General features: G+C 39.2%; 1 protein-coding gene across 1 annotated transcript in view; it reads right to left on the bottom strand.

Moving 5' to 3' along the window:
- The window catches only part of TMEM117 (transmembrane protein 117), a 473,220-nt gene that overhangs the window by 94,856 nt on the left and 353,227 nt on the right, over positions 1-25,137 (bottom strand). Inside the window, exon 5 of the mRNA XM_070947874.1 lies at positions 4,590-4,749. Coding sequence (XP_070803975.1) covers positions 4,590-4,749 — 160 coding nt within the window. The remainder of the gene's footprint in view (positions 1-4,589; positions 4,750-25,137) is intronic.

Here is a 25,137-nt window from a genome sequence, read left to right as displayed (position 1 = left end):
TTTATTTCTTGTCGGTGTCTTCTACTTCTGAACTTTTGCCAAGAAAAGCCTTTGGCAGATTGCCTAATTAGACCAAGGTTGGTGATAAGGCTGAAGAATTGTGTTATGAAGAATTTGTTTTGAATTAGTTTGTACTATGCTGAGAATGAGTTAATTCTCAGCTGTTCTAATAAACTCTGTTTGTTTTCGAACTGATTGCATCTGATAATACCTACTTGGGCCTGGGTCACAACAATACCTCCCGCAAGTTGAATGAAACCGAACGCAAATAGGCCGTATGGGAAAAGGAGGCTTTTGCAGTTCGGTGGGCCTTGCTGACATGGAGACATCTTTTGGAGGGGGTTGTTCTGTCCCCGTCTCACACACACACACAAACAGACAGCCGGGGGTTAAATAAACTGGCAGGCAACCAATTCTTCCGATAAGAGGCTTGGCAGCAACCCAGTAACTGCTTGCCAAGAACTTTACTCATAAACAAAATAAATACAGTTCAAGCATTGTCCAGTTCATAAAATAAATCCAAGGCAGATAATGTTGTTTCCAAAGATGCAATGTGACTCGATAGTAGTTAGTTTTGTCCGTCACAGAGTCTGAATGGCCACCTCACCCCCTTTAATACCCTGTGGGGTGTGGTCCAGTGACTCAGCTTAATCTCTGGCACGCCTTTTCTTCTATTGTGCGCGCTTATCTCTGTGATACTGCCGAGGATCCAGCTAAGACTCATTTCCCTCATCACTGTCCACCTGTGGCTGCGTGGACGTGCTTGGCCCTGGCCCTATCTCTTGACCTTTGGCAGACACCGAAGGCATTGCCAGAGAGGAGGGTCCTGGAGAGGGAGGCCTTGCCAACTCCTCTCCTTCACTCTCGGAGTCCTCTCCTGCCGATGACACAGGCTCAGGTAACGGAGCCACAACAGGGATTGACTTACCAATTGAGGTCTGGATGGACCACAAAAACTTGGAAGCTCTCCAAACCCCGTATCCAAACCTCCAAACCTAAGCAGGTCAGATAGACATTATATTTCAGACGCTTTAACTTTCAGCTGAAATACATCCCTGGTGGGAAGAACTTCCTGGCAGATGCCTTGTCCCAAATGCCACAACATGCCAGTAACCGTGAGGAAGTAGTACAGGCCATAATCTTGGCTTTGTCACCTGTGGGTAGTATAACAAACCAGATGGGGAGGCACTGCTCGTTCAAAACCCCATAAGATTGAGATAACCAGAGATATTCAGACAGCCTGGAACAAGTGGTTCCAGGCCAATCAAAACAACCTTAATCGGAGGGCCGGATTGACCTGGAAAGGCTCCAAGATCTATGTCCCGAAAGCCCTCCGGATGGAGGAGCTGCGACAGTCTCATGATGTCCAAAAGGCTGGCCACTTTGGTTTTCTCAAAATGTTACATTTGACCAACCATCAATTCTGGTGGCCTGGGCTCAAGAAGGACATCGAAGAATATGTGCGCAGTTGTGTGACCTGTGCCACAATTAAGAAACAATTAAACCTGCCAGCCTCCTACAACCCGTGGCATCTCCTCTTAGAGGATATAGTCTTAGACTTCATTGTGGACTTACCGACCAGTCAGGGAAACATGGTAATCTGGATGGTCATCAACCTTTTCTCAAAACAGGCCCATTTCATAGCTTGTTCAGAGTTACCATCAACCAGGAAATTAGTTAAGCTTTTCATTGCACATATTTATCAGTTACACGGGGTACCACAAGGGATTGTGTCTGACCGAGGGCTTCAGTTTACTGCCAATTTCTTGCATAAATTCCTGGCCATGATAGGGTTATCTCAGTGGCTTAGCTTGGCCTTCCACCTGGCTACCAATGGAGCAGCTGAAAGAACCAATGCCATGGTGGAGCAATACATCCGGTGCTATGTTAAACACCAGCAAACGGACTGGGCGGACTTACTACCCTTCATGGAGGTGGTGTATAACAACGCCGTCCATAGTAGCACCAGATTCACTCCCTTCCAAATAGCCACCAGGACTGAGTTTGTACCTATACCTGAGTGCCCCCAACAGAGGCCCGAGGGTCTAGAATTACAAGAATGGGTCTCACATATGCAACATGTGTGGGAGAATGTTAGTAAAGCCTTGTGGAAAGCGAGGGGAAAATACAAATCCCAAGCTGACAAAAAGAGACAATCACAGACCCCCTTTTATGTGGCCCAAAAAGTGTACCTCTCCACCAAATACCTGAGTCTGAAAGTACCTTGCAAAAAACTAGCACCCAAATACATTGGACTGTTTCCAATCGAAAAAATCATAAACCCTGTCACTGTTAGGCTAAAGCTCCCACCTTTATTGGGAAGAACACACCCAGTGTTTCACAGTAAACTGCTACGTCCACTCAGGACATCTATGTTACGGGGAACCTCTCCTCCTCCACCTCCCCCTGTTGACATAGGGGGAACCCATCATTATGAGGTGGAAGAAATCCTAGATGCTCGTTTGTACCAGGGCCATCTGCAAAACCTTATCCTATGGAAGGGGTACCCGCTGGTGGAGGCATCCTGGGTACCTGTCCAGGATGTTAACACAGAGCGGTTACTTACTAGTTTCCACCAGAAATACCCAACCAAACCAGGGTGGGTGGGTACACCACAACCAACCTAACTGTGGATTTTGTCTTCCGGATGCCATCAACATGGTGGGGGGGGCGCATGTCAGCCCCACTGTGCTGCACCTCACGGCTTGGGGCTGTTATTCAGGCAGGACTGGGGAGCTGACCTGGCAATGCTCAGAAGTATGTTCGGTTGCCCAATCAGAAGCCTGCTGCCGCCACTGTGATCACCACCAAAGCATGCGCCGCCACCGCATAGCTGAGAGGCAGGCCCCAGAAGCAGCTGAAGTTCAGGGCCTTGCCTGTGCAGAGCCAAGCCAAGCCAAGCCTAGCCTGGTCTGATGAGCCAAGAGAAAAAGCAGAATTAAAGCAGGCTAGGTTTGGTGTAGGTTGGCTTGCTTGGTCAGATGTGGTTTAACTGGAGAAGAAATGCGAGATGGGGTGGGGCAAGGGGTGGAGTCACGGGTGGAGTGTGGGAGCCTTTAAAACGGTGGTGGGGAGCAGTGCGTGAAAGTGCTGACAATATCTCACTTGGAAAGTTGGTGATTGTTGGAATGTGCTGGAGGGCCTGATAAAGACCTCTACAACTAGGAACCCAGTTGCCTGGAGTCTTATTTCAAAGTGCCATTCTGGAACCTGACAGCAAGTATAGAGCCATTTCACTCCTGCACTAAGGGTCTGGTGGCCTTCCTCCCCCTCCCTCTGCTTCTCCTCTTGCGACCCCTGGCCAGCTGTGGTGGGGCCGGGAGGGTGCGCCATTACCATGGCAACTCCACTGTCCTGTACAGTAGAAGCCATTTTAAGGCAGTACAATAGAAACCATTTTAAGGCACAACAGGCTGTATCTTAACAGAACACACACCCCAAGCAGAATACACACCTCAAGGGGTTCTAGGGGTGTCTTACCCCCCCAGAATTGTTTCATTAAAAACCCCCACAGGGTTTTAATGAAATGGCAAAATCTTGGAGTTATAATTATGTGAGAGTTCCTATTACTGTTGCAACCACTTGCCTTCCTTTTAAAGTTAATTGGCTCAATTTTCAAACACCAGTAAGCATAATCTCCTACATCAGTGTATAATATTTCTGTTAAGATCATTCATTTGTGCAATTAGGACTACAATGCTGACACAGTCCAACACTAATACTTTGTCTGAATTTGTACAAAAGAAGTTTAAGTTTTGATATAATTTGATTATTTAAACAAAAGGACATTAAAACTGATGAATTGAGCCCATACTTTGTAAAGTAAGGCTTGTAAAATAAGCTTGTAAAGCAAGGCTATATCAATAATAATATAGAAAATAAGGCAATGAAAGTCTACATTTTGCTATGTTAATTTGCATGCAAAATGATAGAACATTTGGTTTTTCCCTGAAAAATGTCACTGTTCATAGTTTCATGACATTTAAAAGCTATTAAAAGATTATCATGAAATTAAACCAAACTTGGAAATGTAGCCAGAAACAAAAGAAAGTAGAACTATTAAAAATAAATAAACTCTGATTTAATAGACTCTTTAATTCATTTGTAACAAAAGAAAAAGATCAAATATTAGAAAAGAGCTATCAAGGAGACATCTTTGCTATCAGAGCAATGTGTTCAGGACTGTGTAGTCTTATTTTAGCAGTAAGTCTCAAAAAAGCAAAAATGAGATAGTTTTTAAGAATCTATCTCCTTGGAAACAGTAGTTGGTAGAAAGAAACTGATTATAAGTGGAGGAGTTCTTGGTGTAAAGAGAATAAAACTGCCTACCAATACAAGTTGTTAATTTTTCGTGTGATACATATGAAACAACCTTACTTTGCTAAAATATTTATTTCAAATTCCCAAGGGATGTTTTTCAAGGAAAACCTTCTCATGTGTTTATCCTAATTCTATTTTTCTCCATGCCATTTTGAGTAGAACACCTCCATTTGTAAAATCTACAAGAGTTTATATGAAAAGAATACATCAGAATAGGAAGATTTCTAGCCACTTAAGCACTCTGTGGAAGGAATACTGGAATAACACACCTGCATGACAATAAGAAGGTCAAAAACTAAGATGAAGGAAGCCAGGAAAGCTCTTGAAACTTCATCACTTGGCAGAAATCCACGATTCAACTTGTCCCAGCTTATCCAGTCTGTTGTGATGATCAGCACAATCACTGAGGTCAAAGTAAATAAAACTGTCCTAAAAAGAAAAATTCAAAATTCAATTAAGATTACTAATTACTAATTACTTTATAGCTATCTCCAAAACAATTTGAAAATAACAACATAATTTTCTTTGTTATACTTAAAATACCATGCATGGATATTCTTGTAAATCAATCTTCTGCAACTAGATTTGTTCTATATGTGGTGGGCTACTACTCTATCATTCCTAGGCAGGTCCCCAAACTACCATTGATGAAATTTGCTGTTGCTACAAATAAATTCCAATGAGCCTGTCAAAAAACTGAGCAATGAGTGGAAGTTAGCAATAGTGACTAGAAGAATATTGTAGAGGTGACCTTTTCCTTTCCTTTCTCTCCCACCCCAGACCTGTCCAATACCACTGGGAGCATATGGGACACACAATCGTATTGAGGAAGATTGCATATGGATTTATTCTTCATGAGTCACAAATGCATGACTCTGGGATGTCTATCTAAGAATGGGATAGTGATTATAAATCTTTGAATTCATTGGAAAGGAATGCTAGTATGTATATGAATGGGTCTACCACCTTCTTGCATTCAGAGAAGATCCATTCTTAAGTACTGTCAAGATCTTTAACATGTCATAGATTTGATAGAATTATCCATGTTTGGGCTGCAAACATTCAAAACAATGAGAGGTCCTTTTCACTTGCTTGTGAAAGTATATATATGGATCATTCATTGATATGACCTGAAGTATGTGTATGTACATACTCTCTCTCTATCTATCTCTCTGTGTCCCCTTCTACTTAGTTTCTGACTGTTGCCTTTGTTCTTACTCACTAGAATGTCAATTCTAACTGGCAGACTGTGAAAATATTGTCCTAGCCTTAACCAGCTGAAATCTTAAGTAGCTGATATAAAAGCTTAAATTATAGTTATATTACTTTCCCCACAATATTAGTGAACTATAAACATATTCATTAAACAGCAACTACTTACAGTAAGACATATATTAACAAATGAAACCCACAATTATTTAGGAAGGCAATTAATATAGTTTTGCCACAGACGTGCCACTAAATTGCTTGCTTTAGGCTCTCCTTGCACATTAGCTGTGAATCTCTGTTCCAAATATGCTTTAGAAATATTTTAGACAGTGAAAACGCATACAATAATTCTGGATATCTATGCACATGTGTTATTATAGGGAAGATAAATGCATAGGCAGGTGCATAAATAGCAAGTAAGCAAATCAATATTTGCTGCGGTTTCCAATTGGAGTTCTCATACTGTTCCCAGGCACTTTTTTACTCTCAATTCCTTCTTTCTTTTCTGTGAGTGAGCATAGAAAAATAAAGTACTGAAACCATTCTTTCGTATTTCCAGTTATGCCCGATACTCATTATTCTTAAAAATCAATGTACCTAAGAATTTATCAAAGTTGACAGATACTGAAGAAGCAGAAATATGCATATCCATATCCAAGGAATATTTTTCTAATATTTTCAAGAATCAAAAACGAAAAAAAAAAAATCATCAGATAAAACAATATTCAACATACTGCCATCATGTAATGAAGCAGGTTTTGATTGTAGCTGGTGTTATGAGTAGGTTCTTGCCTAATACATTTACAACCCTTTTTCAGATTTTTATTTCTTTTTCAACAGGTGAACACATGGGGACACTGGGAGCAGCACTGTTTATGGGTTCATTTCATAGAGTGTGACTACTGCAGTACGCATATATGCTTATTCTTCATTATTTTTACTGTACAGAGCTTATATGTGCTAAAAGCTCTGATCATCCAGGTTTGTGATATTATAACTTCTACAAAAGGAGGGTGTAACGACTTCCAGTTGATGTTGCAGCGAGAATGGCTGGAAAATAGCGGATTCCACCAAGCCTTGTGAAATCCAGCTGGTAACTGCTGTTCAGAGACCCAACAGGGTCATAGCCACCTTGTAAGAGCAGTGAAGGAAGGAGAGGTGCTTCGCTGACCACGAGGAATCTGCAATTTCCTCGTTAGGTCCAAAGCAAGTTCTCCCGAACGACAGCAGGTATGATGTCCATTTTTGGCAGTCACAAGCTGGGACAACTGGGACCACAAGATTTGTGCTGGAGCAGTTTGTGGACAGAGCATTGAAAATGGGTGAGATAATTACCAACTTTTAAAGACCTGATTTAAGTATAAGAATTTTAAAAGATAACTTCCAAGCCTAAGAAAGTGGCAATCAAATACACAGAGAGGAGAAAAAAGACCCTGAAAATCAAGAGGCAAAAGAAGCCCAAGGGAAGCTTTAAAACATAGAAAGCTTGAAAAAAGCTTAAACAATTTGAAAGGTGATTTTCGGGAGAAATTGTCTTGTTTATTTGTATTTCTCAACCCCCTGGAATTACTGGATAATCAGCTGTTTTTGACAGACTGTTTAACATTGGATTTGGGAATAAGAGAGCCATCTACTAGAAAAAGAGACGTATTACAGCACTATTGCCGCAATATACTCAGTGAAAGTGAATTCAATACACACAAAGTCTAATACACAGAATAGAAGTAATAACATCTGGAAGATGACCTGACCTTGATTTTATGTTAGATGATGACTTGGATAATCTGAGAATATTTAATAAGGATTTTTTTTCCTCTTCTGAAGATTTCTAAAAGGAACTAACTTGCAAATAACTAAACTTTATTAAAATTGCTTATTGGATTATGGATCTGAAAGATTGGAGTAATCTCGTGGATTAACTTGGATTTGGACTATTAATGTTATTCAATAGAACATTCTACGAGACAAAAGAAGAAAGGTGATAGAAGAAAAGAGAAAAGAAGGAAAGTTAAATAAGACTTTAAAATTTGGACTTCCTGTCTGGCTTCCGTCGCCGCCAGATGGTCCTCCGTGACCTCCAGCCCCGTTGCCTGTAAAGAGCCGCCTTTACGTCTGAAAGACGGCTCGAAAAACTCCATTTCCTGATGGAAATGTGAGTCAGAACAGGCGAGGGCAGGTAGAGCCCTCTGCGAAGTCCCCAGAGTTTTTTTTTTGCTCTTGGGGACAAGCAGAGCGGGGCTCCCTATTTTCCCTCGCCGATGCTCCGGGCTTCAGAAGGACACTGCTTTTTTTTTGCAGAGCTAGGCGCCGGGACTGGATTAATTAATAAAATAACAGATGGTTTAATTGAAGAGAGCGAGATTTGTACCTGGGACCCTAACCGCAAGTATTTTTAATGATTTTACAAGTGTTTCTACTTGAACGGAAAAAATAAGTTTAAAATGGCGACTGCTGAGGCTTGAGAAGAAGAAAGCTGAAAGTGAAAGTCCTTCCGTAATAAGCTACACAGTAGTGAAATATACAGTGCCGGCTAGACTAGAAGGAAAATATCCATTTTAAGTTTCTTTTTTCTTGGAGATCTGTATTTGATCTTGTTTGGGGAAAAGTTTTCTTTTAAAAAAAGAGCTTTTTTGTGTGGCAGGATGGCGTTAAAGTTAATGAAGCCTGACAGACAAGCAGTGGGGGGGGTGCTCCCCCATCCACAATTATCTGAACAAGCTCTGAGCCTACAGACTTTGCAGAATGGTTTTAATTTAAAAGAATTTCTTCAGGAGGAAATGGCAAAATATCATGAGACTGTGAACCAGAAATTTGAAAAATTAAGGCAGGAAATTAAAGAAATGATACAACTAAAGTATGATAATCTGCAACGAAAGATTGTAACAGTGACTAATGCTTTTTCAGAAGTTGTTATAAAGGTGGATACAAATATTAAATTATTAGAGTCTAAAATGGAGGAAGTTGATGATAAGATTTATAATTTGGACAATAAAATGCAAAGAATTGAAAATGATTTGATAAATATTCAAGACAATAGTTTAGAAGTAAAGACTAAAAAGGAAGCTGGTCACGAGACTTACAATGCAGAAGATATAAAGCAAGGGATTGAAAGAGAAGTTGTAATGATGCAATACAGGCTCACAGAATTTGCGGTCAGAATGAGAGGGTTACAGGAAAATAACAGAGATGATCTAAGAAAAATATCTGCTCAAGTTCTGGCTGGGATTTTAAAGGTTCATCCTGAGGAGGTATCTTGTAAAATTGACAAGGCCTATAGAGTAAATTCTTGGATTGCAAAGCAAAGGCAACTGCCTAGAGATGTGGTGATTTACTTTACAGATAAAGAAATAAGAAATGATATTCTTATCATTTCTTTCAATCCTTTAATTCTACTCCACAACTGTATGGGAGAAAAATCTGTATATATAAAGAACTGCCGCCTAAGATGTTAAAAGATAGAAAGAAATTTGGACTCTTGGTGACTGAGCTAAAAAAACAAAATATTTTATTCAGGTGGGATGTTCCAGTGGGTATAATATTGAGATATCAAGGAGAAAGATATCAGTTAAATACTGTTGAAAAAGCGGAAGAATTTTACTACAAGGTCCTTAAAAAACAAAATCAACAAGAGATAGAAATTCAAGAAAAGCAGAAGGAGATGGAAGTAATGAAGAAACAACAAGTTACAGTGGTCTCTACAGATGAGCCGCTTTTGGATTCTCTGTCAGAGGTCTCAGCTGGACTATTTAATACAAGAGAGGCGGTTCCGGATTCTAATGTAACGACTTATCAAGTCACAAACCAGCATGGAAATCGATCAGTTGATATACAATTTATAGAACTAGAAAGATTTAAGCCACAAAAGCAAAACTAACAAGATCAAGTTATAGATCAGCATGAAAACCAAATAGTCGATATACAATTTACAGAAAGGAATTCAGGATGGAGATCCAACCCACAAAAAGTCAAGAAAAGAAGAAGCAGGTCTCACAAAAACAAAAACTTTTAAACTAAACAACAGTGTAATGCCAGTTATTTAAGAGATGATTGAATATATGAAAAGATAATTGGCAAAGTATTGGTTTATTTTATCCTGAGGAGAGTGACAGACCTCTGCAGTGCTGTACTTTTGGGATGTGAAAAGGGCCTTAAATTGAATGGATTGGAACTATCTTTTTTTTTTCGGATTCTTTGATAAATATACTACGTTTATGCTGAGTTACAAGGCAAGAGAGTTATGGGATTGGGGCACGCAGAAGATCTGGTTGTTACCCTATTACGGTGGTTGGAATTAATAATTTGGATAAAAGACACCTCTACAGACACTATATGGAATACAAATACAAAGTCACTCGGGTGTTTTTTTTTTTTTTTTTTATATGAAGATATTTGCTATTGATGGGGGCAGATGGTAATTGAAGATACCGAACATACTGTTGGAATTAGGATGTGATGTTACCCTAACATGGGTGATGGAGTTTACAATCCAGCTGAATGACATTACAGAAGATATTATATGGATTACAAGCCTAAAGTCTTTTTAAGAGGATTTTATTTACATAAGGGAATATTTTTTAGGGGAGTGGGCAGAAGAATAAAGATATTAAGATTTATTAAGTATGGTAGTCTTGTAGGAAAGTGGGTGGAGACAGGTTAGTTTATTGATTGTTTAGTTTAAGAAAAGGGATATTATGTTTAGATATGAATATATGTAAAAGATTTGAGTTAAGAGATATAACGATGAGGGTGAAGGAAATGGGTAGACTATGAACTGGATAAATGTTAAATTAGGATTTATTATATAGTTTTATAACGGAAGGTTGTTTTGAAATGTTAGATTAATATACATAAAAGATTTGATTTATTATTATGCTAAATTAGGAGTTATTATATAATGTTATAATAGAATGTCATTTTGAAATGTATAGTATAAGGGGGATATGATAATTTTATTAGAAATAAACGGTCAGTATATAGGGATGGAGTAAGGGAATGGTAAAGTATTATATAATCTGTTATGAATTTGGGTTTTATTATGAAGAAGTCATAGGGGGAGGGGAGGGGGGAGGGGGGGTTAGGGAGGAGGGGGGAAAAAGGGGGAAAAAATTTGTATTTGAAAAACTTTTTCAATAAAAAAAAGACTTTAAAATTTGGACAATTGGGAAGATATATAATTGGAAAACTATAAGGCTATAATTACTAAATAATTTTAAAGATAATAAATTTAGGGGTTTTGGAGGTATAATTATGGGATTAATGAAATGTTATTAAGTAGGAGTTTTTAAATATTGAGACATTGGAACTATAGAAATATATTGAGTAATTTTTATTAAACTGTTATAAAATGAATTTACAGGGGATGATGGAGGCATATGAAGAAATATTTTTGATGCTAAAAAATGTGCGTGAAACTATAAAGAGCAATAAGGAGACAAGGGGATCATTTAAAGACACAGAAATGAATGTAGTTACTCAACAATTCGGGAAAAAAGAGGAACACAATATCCAAGAAATAGATGAGAAATTAGAAGAAGCAGTGAAAGGGAAAAATCAAAATGAGACGCAAGAAGCTAAAAATAAAGAAGAGAAAGGATTAATAAGTAGGAATCAATTACATAACTCCTTAAAAGTTTACAATAGAACAGAGGGAAAAGAGAAAAATCTCTTCAAAAAAAGAAAGATTTAGAGAAAAACAAGAAAAATCTCTCTCTCTCTCTCTCTCTCTCTCTCTCTCTCTCTCTCTCTCTCTCTCTCTCTCTCTCTCTCTCTCTCTCTCTCTCTCTTTAAAAAAGGAAGTCTTGTTGATGGGTGTTCAAATAATACAGCAGAAAGAGACAAAGGGTACCCAGAAGGGAATGTTCAGTAGGCCCAAAAATATCAAAAAGAGCTACAAGATTCCAAGAGAGAAAGATAAAAGGCTGACTAAAAAGTCAATAAATGATGGAATTTTAAAAAGGTTAAGAGATGATGGATAATGAGAAAATATATTAATAAAATGGGAAAATACAGAGAAAATAGTAGTATATATATTAATAGATAATACAACTTATTATAACTAAAAATGAGTTAAGCTTAGTAGATGGAAATTTAGGGTTCAGTAATTTAATTACTAATTCAGTATTATTAACATTAATTGTGTATTAAAGTATATTGTGAATTTAAAATATTAAGGATTAGAAATTGTGGGGATTTTGAGATATACTCCCAGGATTGATTAAATATTGTTAATATTTGGCTTTATTAGTAATCCTACACATTTGGAATATTGAAGTTGTGGTGGAATAATGAGTAATTCTTAAAATATTAAATATTAGTAATTTAGTAGGGTATAACAAATACATGGCACAAAGAAATGTTATCTATGTTTAAATGAATTAATGAGAAAAATTATAACGAATTATGAATAGCATTGTTGAAGTTGTTTAAACAGAAGTTGTTTAAATTATTGTTAGGGTTGTTTTAAAAAGATTTGACCCAGTCAACACACTGCCCACAAAATATGTAATTAGTACAAAATCAGTCACAACATCTTTTATTTTCAATAATAAACTGAAAACATTCTCTAAGAATCTAGAGAATCCCCATCTTGTTACTAGTATAGGTTTTTAAATTTAAATACTAAAACAAATGAAACTATAAGTAAGATGTTGCAATAGAAAACAGAGTGAATCTTTTAACTGAGTCCATAATAACACCACCATGTCAAACATTTAATATATAGCAATCACCTTTTTCCCTATTTTTTTCTAAATTTAATTCTCTTCTGTTAGCCTACTGCTTAAATTGCTATTTCAAAGGCTTCTCCTATGGGAATTATTTTTGTTCATGTTGGGAAACTGCTGTTGATTTTCAATTTATCTTATTCTTCTGCGATTGCAATGGGGATATGAAATATTGATTTATAATTTTCTTATTAATCATATATCCTGGAATAATGTTTGATTGATATTTGACACTTCTATTTAAAAATAGTAACAAGGATGTGATTGAGTCTGAATTTTAGAAGCCATAACATTGTGCAAGACAATTACCTCTGCTGATGAATGACACAAAACTTTTTTTAATTGAATATAATATTTTGTATTTTATCTTCCTGTACAGTGCATAATTTTATATTGCTAATATTTGTATGTCTACATTATAAGGGGTTTGGTTGTAACATCTGTGTTTGATGTTTTTGGTTGCTAGCTTGGATTTATGACCACAATAAACAAAAAAAAATCTGTACTGTTGCTGTTTAATGTCAGGAAGAATTTCTCTGTGGACTGCTCAGTCTAAATGTTCACATATCTTGGAAAAGGATGTTTAAATTTTATTTTGAAGCAAGGGATGAAGTGATTTATCACTTGTAAAATTAAGCAGTGTATATGCTATACGGGGGAAACACACATAATTAAACAGGATGTAGTTAGTATAGTGCTAACTTGTGCTTGTGAAGATGGACCTCTTTGAAGTTGTTTGGCCTTGATTCTCTGTCAGTTTGGATATAGTTCAGTTTGGTTAATTTTAATTCTACGTTTTCATTAATTTTCTTGTATAGTTTAGGAGTCGATTAATGTGATAAATAAATAGGTCTTGTAACTTCCTAATAGAAAACTTCCTTCATTTTTAATAATGGGTATATCGACACTTGGTTATGTCCAAGGTGTTATTTTAAATACATATGGTTGTTGTGTTGGTTTGTCTTACCATCTGTCAGCCTCTGCCTTTATATTGCTTGCTTGCTCGGCTGCCATTGTAACAGGGGGAGGTGGGAGCTCCCTGTCTGGATGTTTGGGTGTGGGGGAAGTGAGCTGGTGGAGTAAATGGGAGAAAGTTTTCCTCAGCGTTTCTCTGCAGCTGGGAGGTGCGTTGATAACCACTCAAGGTCAACTGTTGTGACATACCAGGAGGATGGAGCCATCGGAAGCTGCACCCCTCTTGACCTCTTGGGGGGATGTGGATTGGATAATCCTGACTGGACGATTGGGGGAAAGGTTTTAAGGATGCTTTCTATATGTGATTTTCGCACCTATTGCCTAAGAGCTTGCTTTTCTTTGGTTGCATTCAGTTCATACTCAATAAAAGTACCTTTCTCTATTAAAATGGAGTCAGGGTTTTTCTTTCTTGAATGTTGAAAGGAGGCATACCTGACATTAAGCAAGGTCTGCAATTAAAAGCCATCCCGGAAAACTACCGTGGGGGGTGAGCAAAGAATGTCTGACCAAGACAGCAACCAGGAGGATATGGGAGCTGCTGGTTCTGCGACCTCCCCGTCACACCCCGGCTAGGAGGCTTTGGAGTGGATGGCTGATTTACAGCTTGAGGAAAAGGTGGAGAGAGCCAAATGGTCACTGGGCGTGGGGAGGTTATCGGAGCTGGAGAAGACCCCCCAAGGAGTAACAACTACCAGACACCGAGGTGGAGATGCTGCCTGGCAGGAAGAGCAGAAAGAAAATCTTCTGATCACCCAGGCTTTGCAACTACTGAGAGAGGCTTGTGGGAGTCATAGAGCCTGTGAAAGGTATGGGTTGCCTGCCAGGGGGGAGGATGAATGCCCCGGGAGTGAAATGGAGGCTGCTGCTTGTGTGGAAGAGAGAGCTCAAGTCTGGGAAGAGGCAGCTCAGACCTCCAGAACTCAAGTGGCTGCTGCAATCCAGGGGTCCCCTGCTGGGCAGGCCTTGCCATGGAGGCATAAAAAGCCCAAAATTCCCTTGCTATCAGTAAGATACGGGGGAGATCCGAAAGGACTGGGATTCTTTTTAACCCAAGTGTGGAACCACATGCAAGACTGGGGGGAGGATTTCCTCTCAGATGCTGCATGCGTGAGGTGTGTTATCAGGGCCCTGGAGGGGGTGGCAGCTGAGTGGATGGTGGAACTCCATAATGAAGATTCCCCTCTGATGAGAAATTATGACCAGTTCATGGCAGCCCTCAGAACGCGCTTTGAGGACCTGTTAGCTGAGTGAAGGACAAGAATTAGAATGAAGTCCATACATCAGGGGTGGAGATTGATGGCAGGCAGGAGTTCCATGAGCTGGTGCCCTACATGAGAGGGTGGTCAGAAGTAGCCCTGCTGGAAAGATATAAGGATGGCCTTAATGAGGATGTCTACAAGGATTGCTGCTCCCGAGGGGCCCCTAGGGATCTGCAAAGTTGGTACGTGCTGGCCGCTGATGTGGAGATCGACTTGGCCAGAGATAGTTTCCGTGGCAGGCGCACCTGGAGCCAATCACCCTCCTCATCCCACAAGGGGGCTCCAAAGGCTACAGTGGGACCTGCAGTCTCCAAGCCGAAGTCCATCGCGTGCTTCAGATGTGGAAAGGAGGACACCAAGATGCTGAGTGTTTCTCTAAGCCTGGACCCAAGGCAACTCCTAGTGGAGGGAAGAGAGCCGACAAAATGCCCACAAAAGCCCGCGAAACCACCCTAAAAGGGGTAGAAGACGTTGACTTCGCTCCCCTGAAACAGGGTGAATTGGGAACTCCGACGCTCACCAATGACAGCGAAACCAAAACCGATTCCGATGGGGACCTCCTGGTAAGTCAGAATGGGGGACCCATGACCATCCCAGTAGAACTAAAGGTACCATCCACTGGGGCCCATGGAAAGATGCTAGGCTTTTTAGATTTGGGATGCACCAGGTGTGTCAACAGCCGTGAGTTTGTGGAAGAGATGGGTCTAAGACTACTAAAAATGATGAAAAGGCTCGTTGCATTCTGTCAGCTAGATGGGTCAGTAGCTGTGGGGGGGCAGCCCATTTTGTAACTGAACTGATTGAGATGAGGAAGGGGGATCCTGGCATGGAACGACCCCTCCTACTTGGGCTGCCCTGGCTCCAAAAATGGAACCCGCACATAAATTGGAAGACAGGCATGTTGTGCATCCACTCTAACTAGCAAGGGAAGAGAGGGGAGAACCCCTATTGAGTGGCCAAAGTGGCGAGTGAGGGAGTGGCAGCTGCAACAGAACACATTGTGGGGGAGGAAACTCTTTTGGGAGATCCCAAAAGAGTACCGGGACCTCCAGGAGGTGTTTAGTGAGAAGGCATCAGATGTGCTGCCCCCCCCCACCAGCCTACAGACTGTAGTATAGAAATCCTTCCTGGGGTAAAGCTCTCTAAACCAAAGATCTACCCCATGACCCCCCGGGAGTTGGGGGAACTAAGAGACTTTATTGATAAAAACCTAAAATGCAGCTTCATTCAACCAGCTAGGCCGCGTTTAGATGCCCCGGTGCTATTCCAGGAGAAGAAGGATGGGTCTTACTGCATAGAGGTTGATTATAAGAACCTGAACGCTATTTGCATAGAAAAAAATCTACCCACTGCCCCTCATGAAGGACATGCTAGCCCACCTAGCCAAAGGAAAGATTTTTACTAACTTGCGGAAGGCATATTATAGAGTTTGAATTAAGGAAGGTGATGAATGGAAAACTGCTTTCAACTGCCCGCTGGGATGTTTCCAGTTTAGGATGCTCCCTTTCAGACTACAAGGAGCCCCTGCAGTGTTCATGCAATTGATCAACGAAGTACTGCATGAACACCTTTACAAGGAGGTTCTGGTCTACCTTGATGACATCCTTATTTACACCGAGGCCATGGACGACAATGTAAAACTGGTGAGAGCCATCCTGAAAAAACTTAGAGCTGCTGAGCTATATGCTAAGCTGTCAAAATGTGAATTCCACCAGACTAAAATTGACTATCTGGGGTAGCGCATTTCACATGAGGGGATAGAAATGGATCCAGAAAAGGTCCGGGCTGTGTTGGAATGGGGTCCCCCATGTACCCGCAAACAACTACAAAGCTTCCTGGGTTTTGCTAATTTCTATCGACAGTTCATCCCCTCGTTCACAAAAATTGCCTTATCAATTACTAACCTTCTGAAAACAAAAGGACAGGGGAGGCCAAAGTCCTCCTGGCCTCTTGAGTGGACTATGGAATGTCAGGCGGCTTTTGAGAAACTGAAACGACTGTTTGCTGCCAAACCAGTCCTTAAACATCCTGACATGGAGTCCCTGTTTGTTGTTCAGGGCGATGCCAGCGATGTGGCCGTCGGGGCAGTGTTACTCCAAGCAAATGCTGAAGGGAATTTGCAATCCTGTGCCTATACCTCTTGGAAATTATCTGAGACCGAGAGGGGATGGGCCATCTGGGAGAAGGAGGCTTTTGCTGTTTGTTGGGCACTGTTAATGTGGAGGCATTTCCTGGAAGGGGCGAAACACCCCTTTGAGGTGTGGACTGATCACAAAAACTTAGAGGCCTTAAAAACGCCATGAAAACTGTTGCCTAAGCAAGTCCGCTGGGCCCAACACTTTAACCGATTTAATTTCTCCCTGCGCTACCTTCCTGGAGGGAAGAACTTTATGGCAGATGCCCTCTCAAAACTGCCTCAATACAATAGCATTAGAGAGGAAGTAATTTGTCTGATTATCTCCTTGAAACAGCTGGCAGCACCAGTGGTTGCCACAGCCCAGGTGAAAGAGGGCCTAACCTTGTCTGGCAACTAGAGCAAGCAGTTAAAAGAAGCACTAAAAACTGACAAGTGGTTTTTAGCCCACTCCAATGAGTATACGCTTTGGGAGGGTCTCACCTGGGTGGGAGCAAAACTGTATGTCCCTGCCAGCCTGAGGGAGGCAGTATTACAATATGCCCATGATGCTAAAATTGCTGGGCATTTTGGTTTCGTGAAGACATTACATTTAGTTAAATGACAATTCTGGTGGCCGGAGCTGAAGAAAGACATAGAAGCCTATGTGGCGAGCTGCCCCATATGTGCTTCAACAAAGAAGTCTCCGGGGAAAATCCCTGGGTTACTTCAGAGTGTAGCCAGGCCGGGAGCCCCATGGAAGGAGATCTCCATGGATTTTATTGTTGAGTTGCCCGAAAGTGGAGGGAATACAGTCATTTGGGTGGTTACTGATTTGTTTTCTAAACAAGTGCATTTTGTCCCGTGTCCCAAGATCCCTTTGGCTAAAACTCTGGCTAAATTGTTTGTCCAACATGTGTATAGATTACATGGGGCTCAGCAAGATAACTGGCTGGACTTGTTGCCATTTGCAGAGGTCGCCTATAATAACTCTATACACAGTAGTACAGGGTTTACCCCATTTAAGGTAGCCTCCAGCCAAGATTTTGTGCCCATCCCAGAGTTGCCTCAGGAAAAACCACAGATATCTTCTTTGGTTGAATGGTTTGAACAGCTACGTTGTACCTGGTTTGTAACATGTAAGGCCCTGGATGAGGCTCAGCAGGCTCATAAAACCCAAGCTGATAAGAAAAGAATTCAGGGTAGAGATTATAAGGTAGGAGATAGGGTTTTCCTTTCCACCAAGTACTTGCAAACTACCCAAAAGTCGAAAAAACTTGGCCCCAAATATGTGGGTCCTTTTCCTATCGTATGCATAGTTAACCCAGTTACAGTGCAATTAGACCTACTTAAAACCCTGCGGAGGATTCATCCGGTGTTTCATGTTAGTTGGCTGAAACCCGAGCGTACGTCCCCTTTCTGTCCAGACCAAGAACCTCCTCCTGTCCCCATACTCATTGAAGGGGAACAGCATTTTGAGGTCAAAGAAATATTGGATTTGAGGAAACATCGCGGTAAATTGCAGTACTTGGTGGCCTGGAAATATTTCCCTTTAGCTCAAGCCTGAATGGGTAAATGAGCGAGATGTTAGGGCTCCGAAGCAGCTGCAATTGTTTTATTCTAAATATTCTGATAAACCTTAATCCTGGAGCTGTACATATGTTTCTGTTTATGTAATTTTCTATTTTCCCTTATTCTGTTTTTCTTCCAGGAATAATGTCTCTTCTGCAGGAGGGCCAAATGTCAGCCTCCGCCTTTATATTGCTTGCTTGCTCGGCTGCCATTGTAACAGGGGGAGGGGGGAGCTCTCTGGATGTCTGGGAGGGGGAAAGTGAGCTGGTGGAGTAAATGGGTGAAAGTTTTCCTCAGCGTTTCTCTGTAGCTGGGAGGTGTGCTGATAACCACTCAAGGTAAACTGTCATGGCATACCAGGAAGATGGAGCCATCAGAAGCTGCACCCCACATGACCCCTTGGGGGATGTGGATTGGATAATCCTGACTAGACGACTGGGGGGAGGGTTTTAAGGATGCTTTCTATATGTGATTTTCACGCCTTTTGCCTCAGATCTTGCTTTTCTTTGGTTGTATTCAGTTCATACTCAGTAAAAGTACCTTTCTCTATGAAAATGGAGTCAGGGTTTTTCTTTCTTGAGTATTGAAAGGAGGCACACCTGACACCATCAATATTTGCTGGTTTGGCTGTTAACTTGTGAACTAATTTCACTGCACTTGAATGAGTCGAACTGATAACCACCAGTTATGTTTTGTTGTTCTGTTGTTGTGTTTGTATTTAACAGGTTCTCCCAGGCACCTCTTGGAAATTCCCTAAATCCATTTTAAATTTTATATCAATTGAGCTGTTTCATCACTTGACAGAGTGAATTACAGCTCATGAAAACTTATGTTTTTAATTAAATTTCGTAATCTGCTACCAGATTCCTTTTGTTATTTGGACATCTAAACAACATCTCTCTTTTCCATTTAGATGGGAAGGTATAAGAGTGGAAATTGGTTTAAATTTTCCAATTTAAAGGAGAGGCAGGATTGAACAATTTGGTAGTAGGTTTCATTGGAGAATTTTGGACATATGCTTAAGGCATCAACTTTGTCTCATAAAACACCCATGTCTCCTGCAATATAAAAAAAGATAAATATTCACATTCTTGGCCCCTACACTCTGGAAGTGAACTCTGGATCACAACAGAGGTACTAGTAAAACTGTTTTGCATGTTTATAGCCAATTAATTTAAATACACATAATTTCATATAACAAAACTGAAATTAAAAATGAAACTTTTGAGTGGAGGATTCAGACTGTTTCATTTTATTGATTTTTATTTATTTATTGAAAGAAATAAACTTTTATTTATTTTTTTCTTCCTAATGTATGAGCATTCCACAACTGAAACAGCTTTAGAAGCCAAAAAAGTATGTCCTTCAAGCCATCCCCATCAATTAATCAATGCTGATTCACCAGCCAATTAAAAACATTAAAGTTTGCAACAATAAAATTGATATATTATAGCCTATTACTTCCTTGGAAAATTATTGTGCATGAATATTTAGCACCATTTTATGCAGTTGTGATTTATCATTCACATTTCATGTGAATTTCATGAAACATGACACATGGTTTCAGAAAAAAATTATCCTGTAATCTACAACTTCTACACTACAAGAACATATAGAATACAAATCTCGATCAGGGCAAAGCAATAGACACAATTTACATACTTCTGTATAGCCTTTGATTCAATGATACATGACAAACTACTTCTAAAACTAAAATCCTATGGCATCTCTGGACCTCTACATAATTGGATAGCTACATTCCTGTCAAACAGACAACAAGTAGTCAAAATAGGGAGCGCCCTATCAAATCCTGCATTTTTTAATAGCGGTGTCCCCCAAAGCAGCGTTCTATGACCAATACTCTTCATACTATACATAAATGATCTTCGTGATCATATTATAAGAAACTGCATTCTCTTCACTGATAATGTAAAAATATTTAACACCACTGGACTTCCAGCGGTGACGTCAGTGGGTTAGGGATGAAGGGAATGGCACTCCGCTCTCAAGGTCCCTAATATTCTTGATTTGAGAGCCGATTTAGGTGCTATCAACCTTGGAGAGGTCGATAGAAGAAAGGGGAACTTCCGAGGACCTCAGGGAGCACAGCAACCCCCCTGAAGGTTCAGGAAAACCCCCTTAACTCGGATCGAGGAAGAACCAGGCATTCCGCCTGGCCTGAAATGGTGACAGCTGTTTAGAGGGAAGTGAAAATCATATAAAAGAAAGCATCGGTGGAGATCGAAGGAGAGAAGTAGAGTCTTAAAAGGTACATTCATATTTGCAAGCTGCAAGGAGAAAGCGAGTGGAAGGAATCTCCAAGCAAGTGAGAAAAGCGGTGAGTGAAAGTGAGTGGAGGGAGAATCCATCTTGAAAGTGACAGCGCATAATTTGACAGCAGGCGAAATTGGAAGAAATCCAGAGGATTGGATATTTAAAGAAGAAAAGACAGAGAAACCCCAGCTTATCTGGAACTGAGCGAACGCGGTGGGTATCGGGTTTAAAACACTTTCGCTTCTCTGACAGCTCGGCTTTCAGATTGCAACAGTAGCGGATGTTTAAAGTGTATTGGACACATAAAGAAAGAATGACGGAGAAGCCTCATCTGGCTGGAACTAAGCAAACCAGGTGAGCACTGGACCTATAAAATTAATTTTTCTTTCGAAGATTTGGACTAAGAATTTTGGAACATTTGGATAACACTTGGACATTTGGAGACTTCGTTACTTTGAGAGGAGACTGCTTTGGACATTGACTGGATATTTATTGGACCTTTACTGGATATTGACTATTTAACATAAGGAACTTTGGGATTCGGGACACCCAAAGAAGGAGCGACGGAGAAGATTTCTTTATTCGGAATTAGGAGAGCGGGACGAGCGTTGGACTTATAATATTTTGTTTTTCTGAATGATTGGACATTGGAATACTTGAATAATATTCTTCAATATTGGAAACTTGGATATTTAGAGCTGGATTGGACTGAAGGACACTTAAATTAGAAGACACTGGCTGATTGGAAAATCAATAGCGTAAAAAATCAGTAATCAAGATCGTCTAATACCAGTGATCAGGAAGTAATATATATATATTGTCCTGAACCTTTACTTAAAAGTGGATGGTCTAATTTAATATTTATCCTATGAATTATTAGTTTATTATCTTGTTATCATATGTTTAGAGTTTAAGGATTTAAATTACACTACATTTATTATATTTATATATACTGTACCTATATATTTATACTATAAGAATTAGAAATTAATAGTACTTGATATTTATCTAATTGATATTTATTTAATAACGTAAGAGATATATTAGGTAATTAAATATTTAATAGTAACAATAACTAAGTGATGAATTGTTAGAATATTATACTTTTCCCTCACTCCCTCATTTTAATTTTCCTTATTGATATTCTATATTGCTGAAAAATACTGAAAGAATATTGAAAAAAGAAGGAGAAAATTTGGGTGGAAACTTGATAAACAGGTTTAGAAACAGTGATCAGTATATGAAACTTTGGGAAATAATAAAACAAAGAATACTAATGGCAACTACAAGCTCAGTAACAACTACTAAAACAAGCAAGAAAACACCCTCGAGCCAGATGATACTTATGGCTTCCCCAGCCCAACAAAAGGTAGCTGAAACCATGTAAAAGGACAAGACGAGTCCCACTCTTAGCATGCAAAATATCCATGCTGCATTAGCAATGATCCAGGAAGGAATGAACAGAATGCAAGAAACGATGGCCCACAATCATGAAGAGACAAGGAAAAACCACAAAGAATTGAGGTTGGATGTGGGTGAAATAAAAGACAATATTAAGAATATGGATGAGAAAATAGAAAAAATTCAACAGAATATAATGGAAAATGAGCAGAGGATCCATAAAGTGGAAGAAAGAATTGAGTACATGGCTAAGAGAATGGAGAGGATGGAACAAGATCAAGGGGCGTTTAATAAGGAAACGTTCATTAACCTATCTTGAAATGGAAAAAGCATCCTTTTATTTAAGGTTTCAAAATGTGGAAGAACAAAAGGATGAGGATCTAGGGGATATAATGATTGAGATATTGGCAAAGGTAACCCAAAGAGATAAGAAAGAGCTAAGAAACGGAATAGATGAAATTTATAGAGTCCACACTAACTATGCAAGAAGAAATAAACTGCCAAAGGAAATACATATTAGATTTATGAAGAAATCGATAAAAGAAGAGATTTACAGGAAAATGAGAGAAGAGACAATGATGTACAAAGGAAAAGAAATTCTAACTCTCAAACAAATACCGAGAAGAACAAGAGACCAAAGAAGGAATTATAATTTCTTAACTACGCAGCTGAACAAATTTAAAATAAAATTCCGTTGACTACTACCGGAAGGATTACTTATCTCTTGGGAGGAACGAAAGTATAGGGTTGATAGCTTAGAAAAAGGTCAAGACTTTTTTGAACAACATTTCATCGGCGAAGAGGAGCAGGAAAGAGGAGAAAAAGTGGAATCCAGGAGACATGAGGCACGGCAGACAGAAAGAGAAGAAGAAGATCAAGAAGATAAAAGAAGAGCAGAGAGAGAAAAAATGGAGAGAGAGGGAGTGAGGGAAAAGACACAAAGAGTTACTAGAAACACAACAAAACTGAAAATAACAAACAGATAAACCAATAGAGATGGAAGGAGAATTAAGAATCATTTCGATTAATATAAACAGACTCAATTCACCAATCAAAAGAAAATACATATTTACAAAACTGCAAAAACTTGATATTGACATTATAACACTACAAGAAGTTCATATCAAAAGACAACAACAAAAATTGTTGGAAAATCAAAAATTAGGAAGATTATACACGTCCCTAGGAGACCATAAAAAGAGAGGAGTCGCAATATATGTTAAAAACATCTAAAAATGAAACAAATATATACAGATACAGGAGGACATATTTTAATAATAGAAATACAAACAGAATTGAAGACAATCTTATTAGTATCCATATACGCACCCAATGGAAATCAAAGCGACTTTTTTAAGAAATTGCATGATACAATTAAAGATTTGGAGTATGAAAACATCTGCATTGTTGGGGATTTTAACGCAATCACAAACATACAAGATGACTATCGAAGTAACAAAAGAGGCAAAACCAGAAAGAAAACTTTACCAGATACATTCAAGGACATAGTCGAGGAATTACACCTATGCGACGTATGGAGGGAGGCAAACAAACAAGTTAAACAATACACATACTACTCGAGCCCACATCAGTCATGGTCTAGGATCGACATGGCCTGGATGATGCCAGATCTCAGGAAGGAAATACAAGAAATTGAAATTACACCGAATACTTGGGCTGACCATAATCCCATAAAAATAACGTGGAAAGGGTATAGAAAACAAAAGAGATGGATGATGGACACAGGAATAATAAAGGACAAAGAATATATACAGATGATTGAGAAAGAAGTAAAAATATTCCTTCAAATAAATACAAAAGAACAGACATTGTTACAGAATCTGTGGGACACAACAAAAGCCTACATAAGAGGACTTACCATAGCGTATGCAGCCAAAAAAAATAGAGACAAACAACAAACAAGGAATAATCTAGTGGAAGAATTTAAAACATATGAATTACAGTTGCAGAAATATCCCGATAATAAAGAAATAAAACAAAAATTAAATTTGGCTAAACATAAACTGAATTTAACTATGCAAGCAGAAATTGTACACAAAATCAAACTGGCAAAGTTTGCATGTACTTTGAACATGCAAACAAAACAGGATGCTGGTTAGCGTATAGATTAAAAAAAGAAAAAGAGAGGAGAATAAAATACCAATTACAAGACGAAACAGGACAAACATACCATTTGAATTCAGATAAAAAATGCATAGTCAAGGACTTCTTTCAAAAGCTTTACACTCAAGAGGAAATTCAGGACCAAGATATTAAGGAATACTTAAACAAAACAAATATCTCGAAATTAGAGGAAGCCCACAGAGAGACACTAAACACACCAATTACAATGACCGAGTTGATGGAAGCACGGAAAAAGCAAAAGAACAACAAAGTGCCAGGCCCAGACGGAATCCCAGCGGAATTTTATAAAAATTGCCAGTGTCCGATAGACGAGTTATTACTCCAGGCCTTTAATGATGCATTGTTAGAAACAGAAACCCCTAAATTGTGGACAGAAACTATTATCTCACTCATTCATAAGGAAGACACTGAGCCAACACTAGTTAAAAATTACAGGCCGATCTCATTGCTAAACATGGACTACAAACTGTTCATGACAATCATAGCACAAAGATTGAAGGCAGTCATTCACAAGTACATACACTCTGATCGAAATGGCTTTGTCCCAAGGAGACAGATTAAAAACAACATGAGAACAATCATAAATGTCCTTGAATACTATGAGCGAAGAATTGATAAACAGGTAGCTTTGATTTTTTTAGACACACAGAAGGCCTTCGACAATTTGAATTGGAACTTTCTTGTATTGCAATTAGAGGCCATGGAATTCAGCGATAAATTTCTAAAAATGATTAGGAAAGTATACTCGTCCCAAATAGCAAGAATTACAATTAATGGGGACATGACAGAAAAATTGGATATACAAAAAGGTGTATGGCAAGGGTGTCCATTATCCCCTTTACTGTTCATAATATCATCAGAAGTCCTATTAAACGAAATACGGAAGGAAGAAGAAATAAAGGGCTTGAGAATACGGAAAGAGGAATATAAATTGCAAGTCTTCGCTGACGACGTCGTGTTCATAGTGGAACAACCAGAAATAACAGGGACTAAGCTGTTAGCGAAGATAGAAGAATATGGTAGAGTGGCGGGGCGTAAAATTAATAGGCAAAAAACTAAAGTCTTAACAAAAAACTTGACAAAGATACAGGAGGCACAATTAGAGGAAGAATTAGGAATACAGACTGTAAAGAAAGTTAAATACCTA

Source organism: Pituophis catenifer, unplaced genomic scaffold (assembly GCF_029215685.1).
Source record: "Pituophis catenifer annectens isolate HBS135680 unplaced genomic scaffold, rPitCat1.0.hap2 SCAF_7, whole genome shotgun sequence".
Taxonomy (NCBI): Eukaryota; Metazoa; Chordata; class Lepidosauria; order Squamata; family Colubridae; genus Pituophis; species Pituophis catenifer.
This window is presented reverse-complemented; position numbering and strand designations above follow the sequence as displayed.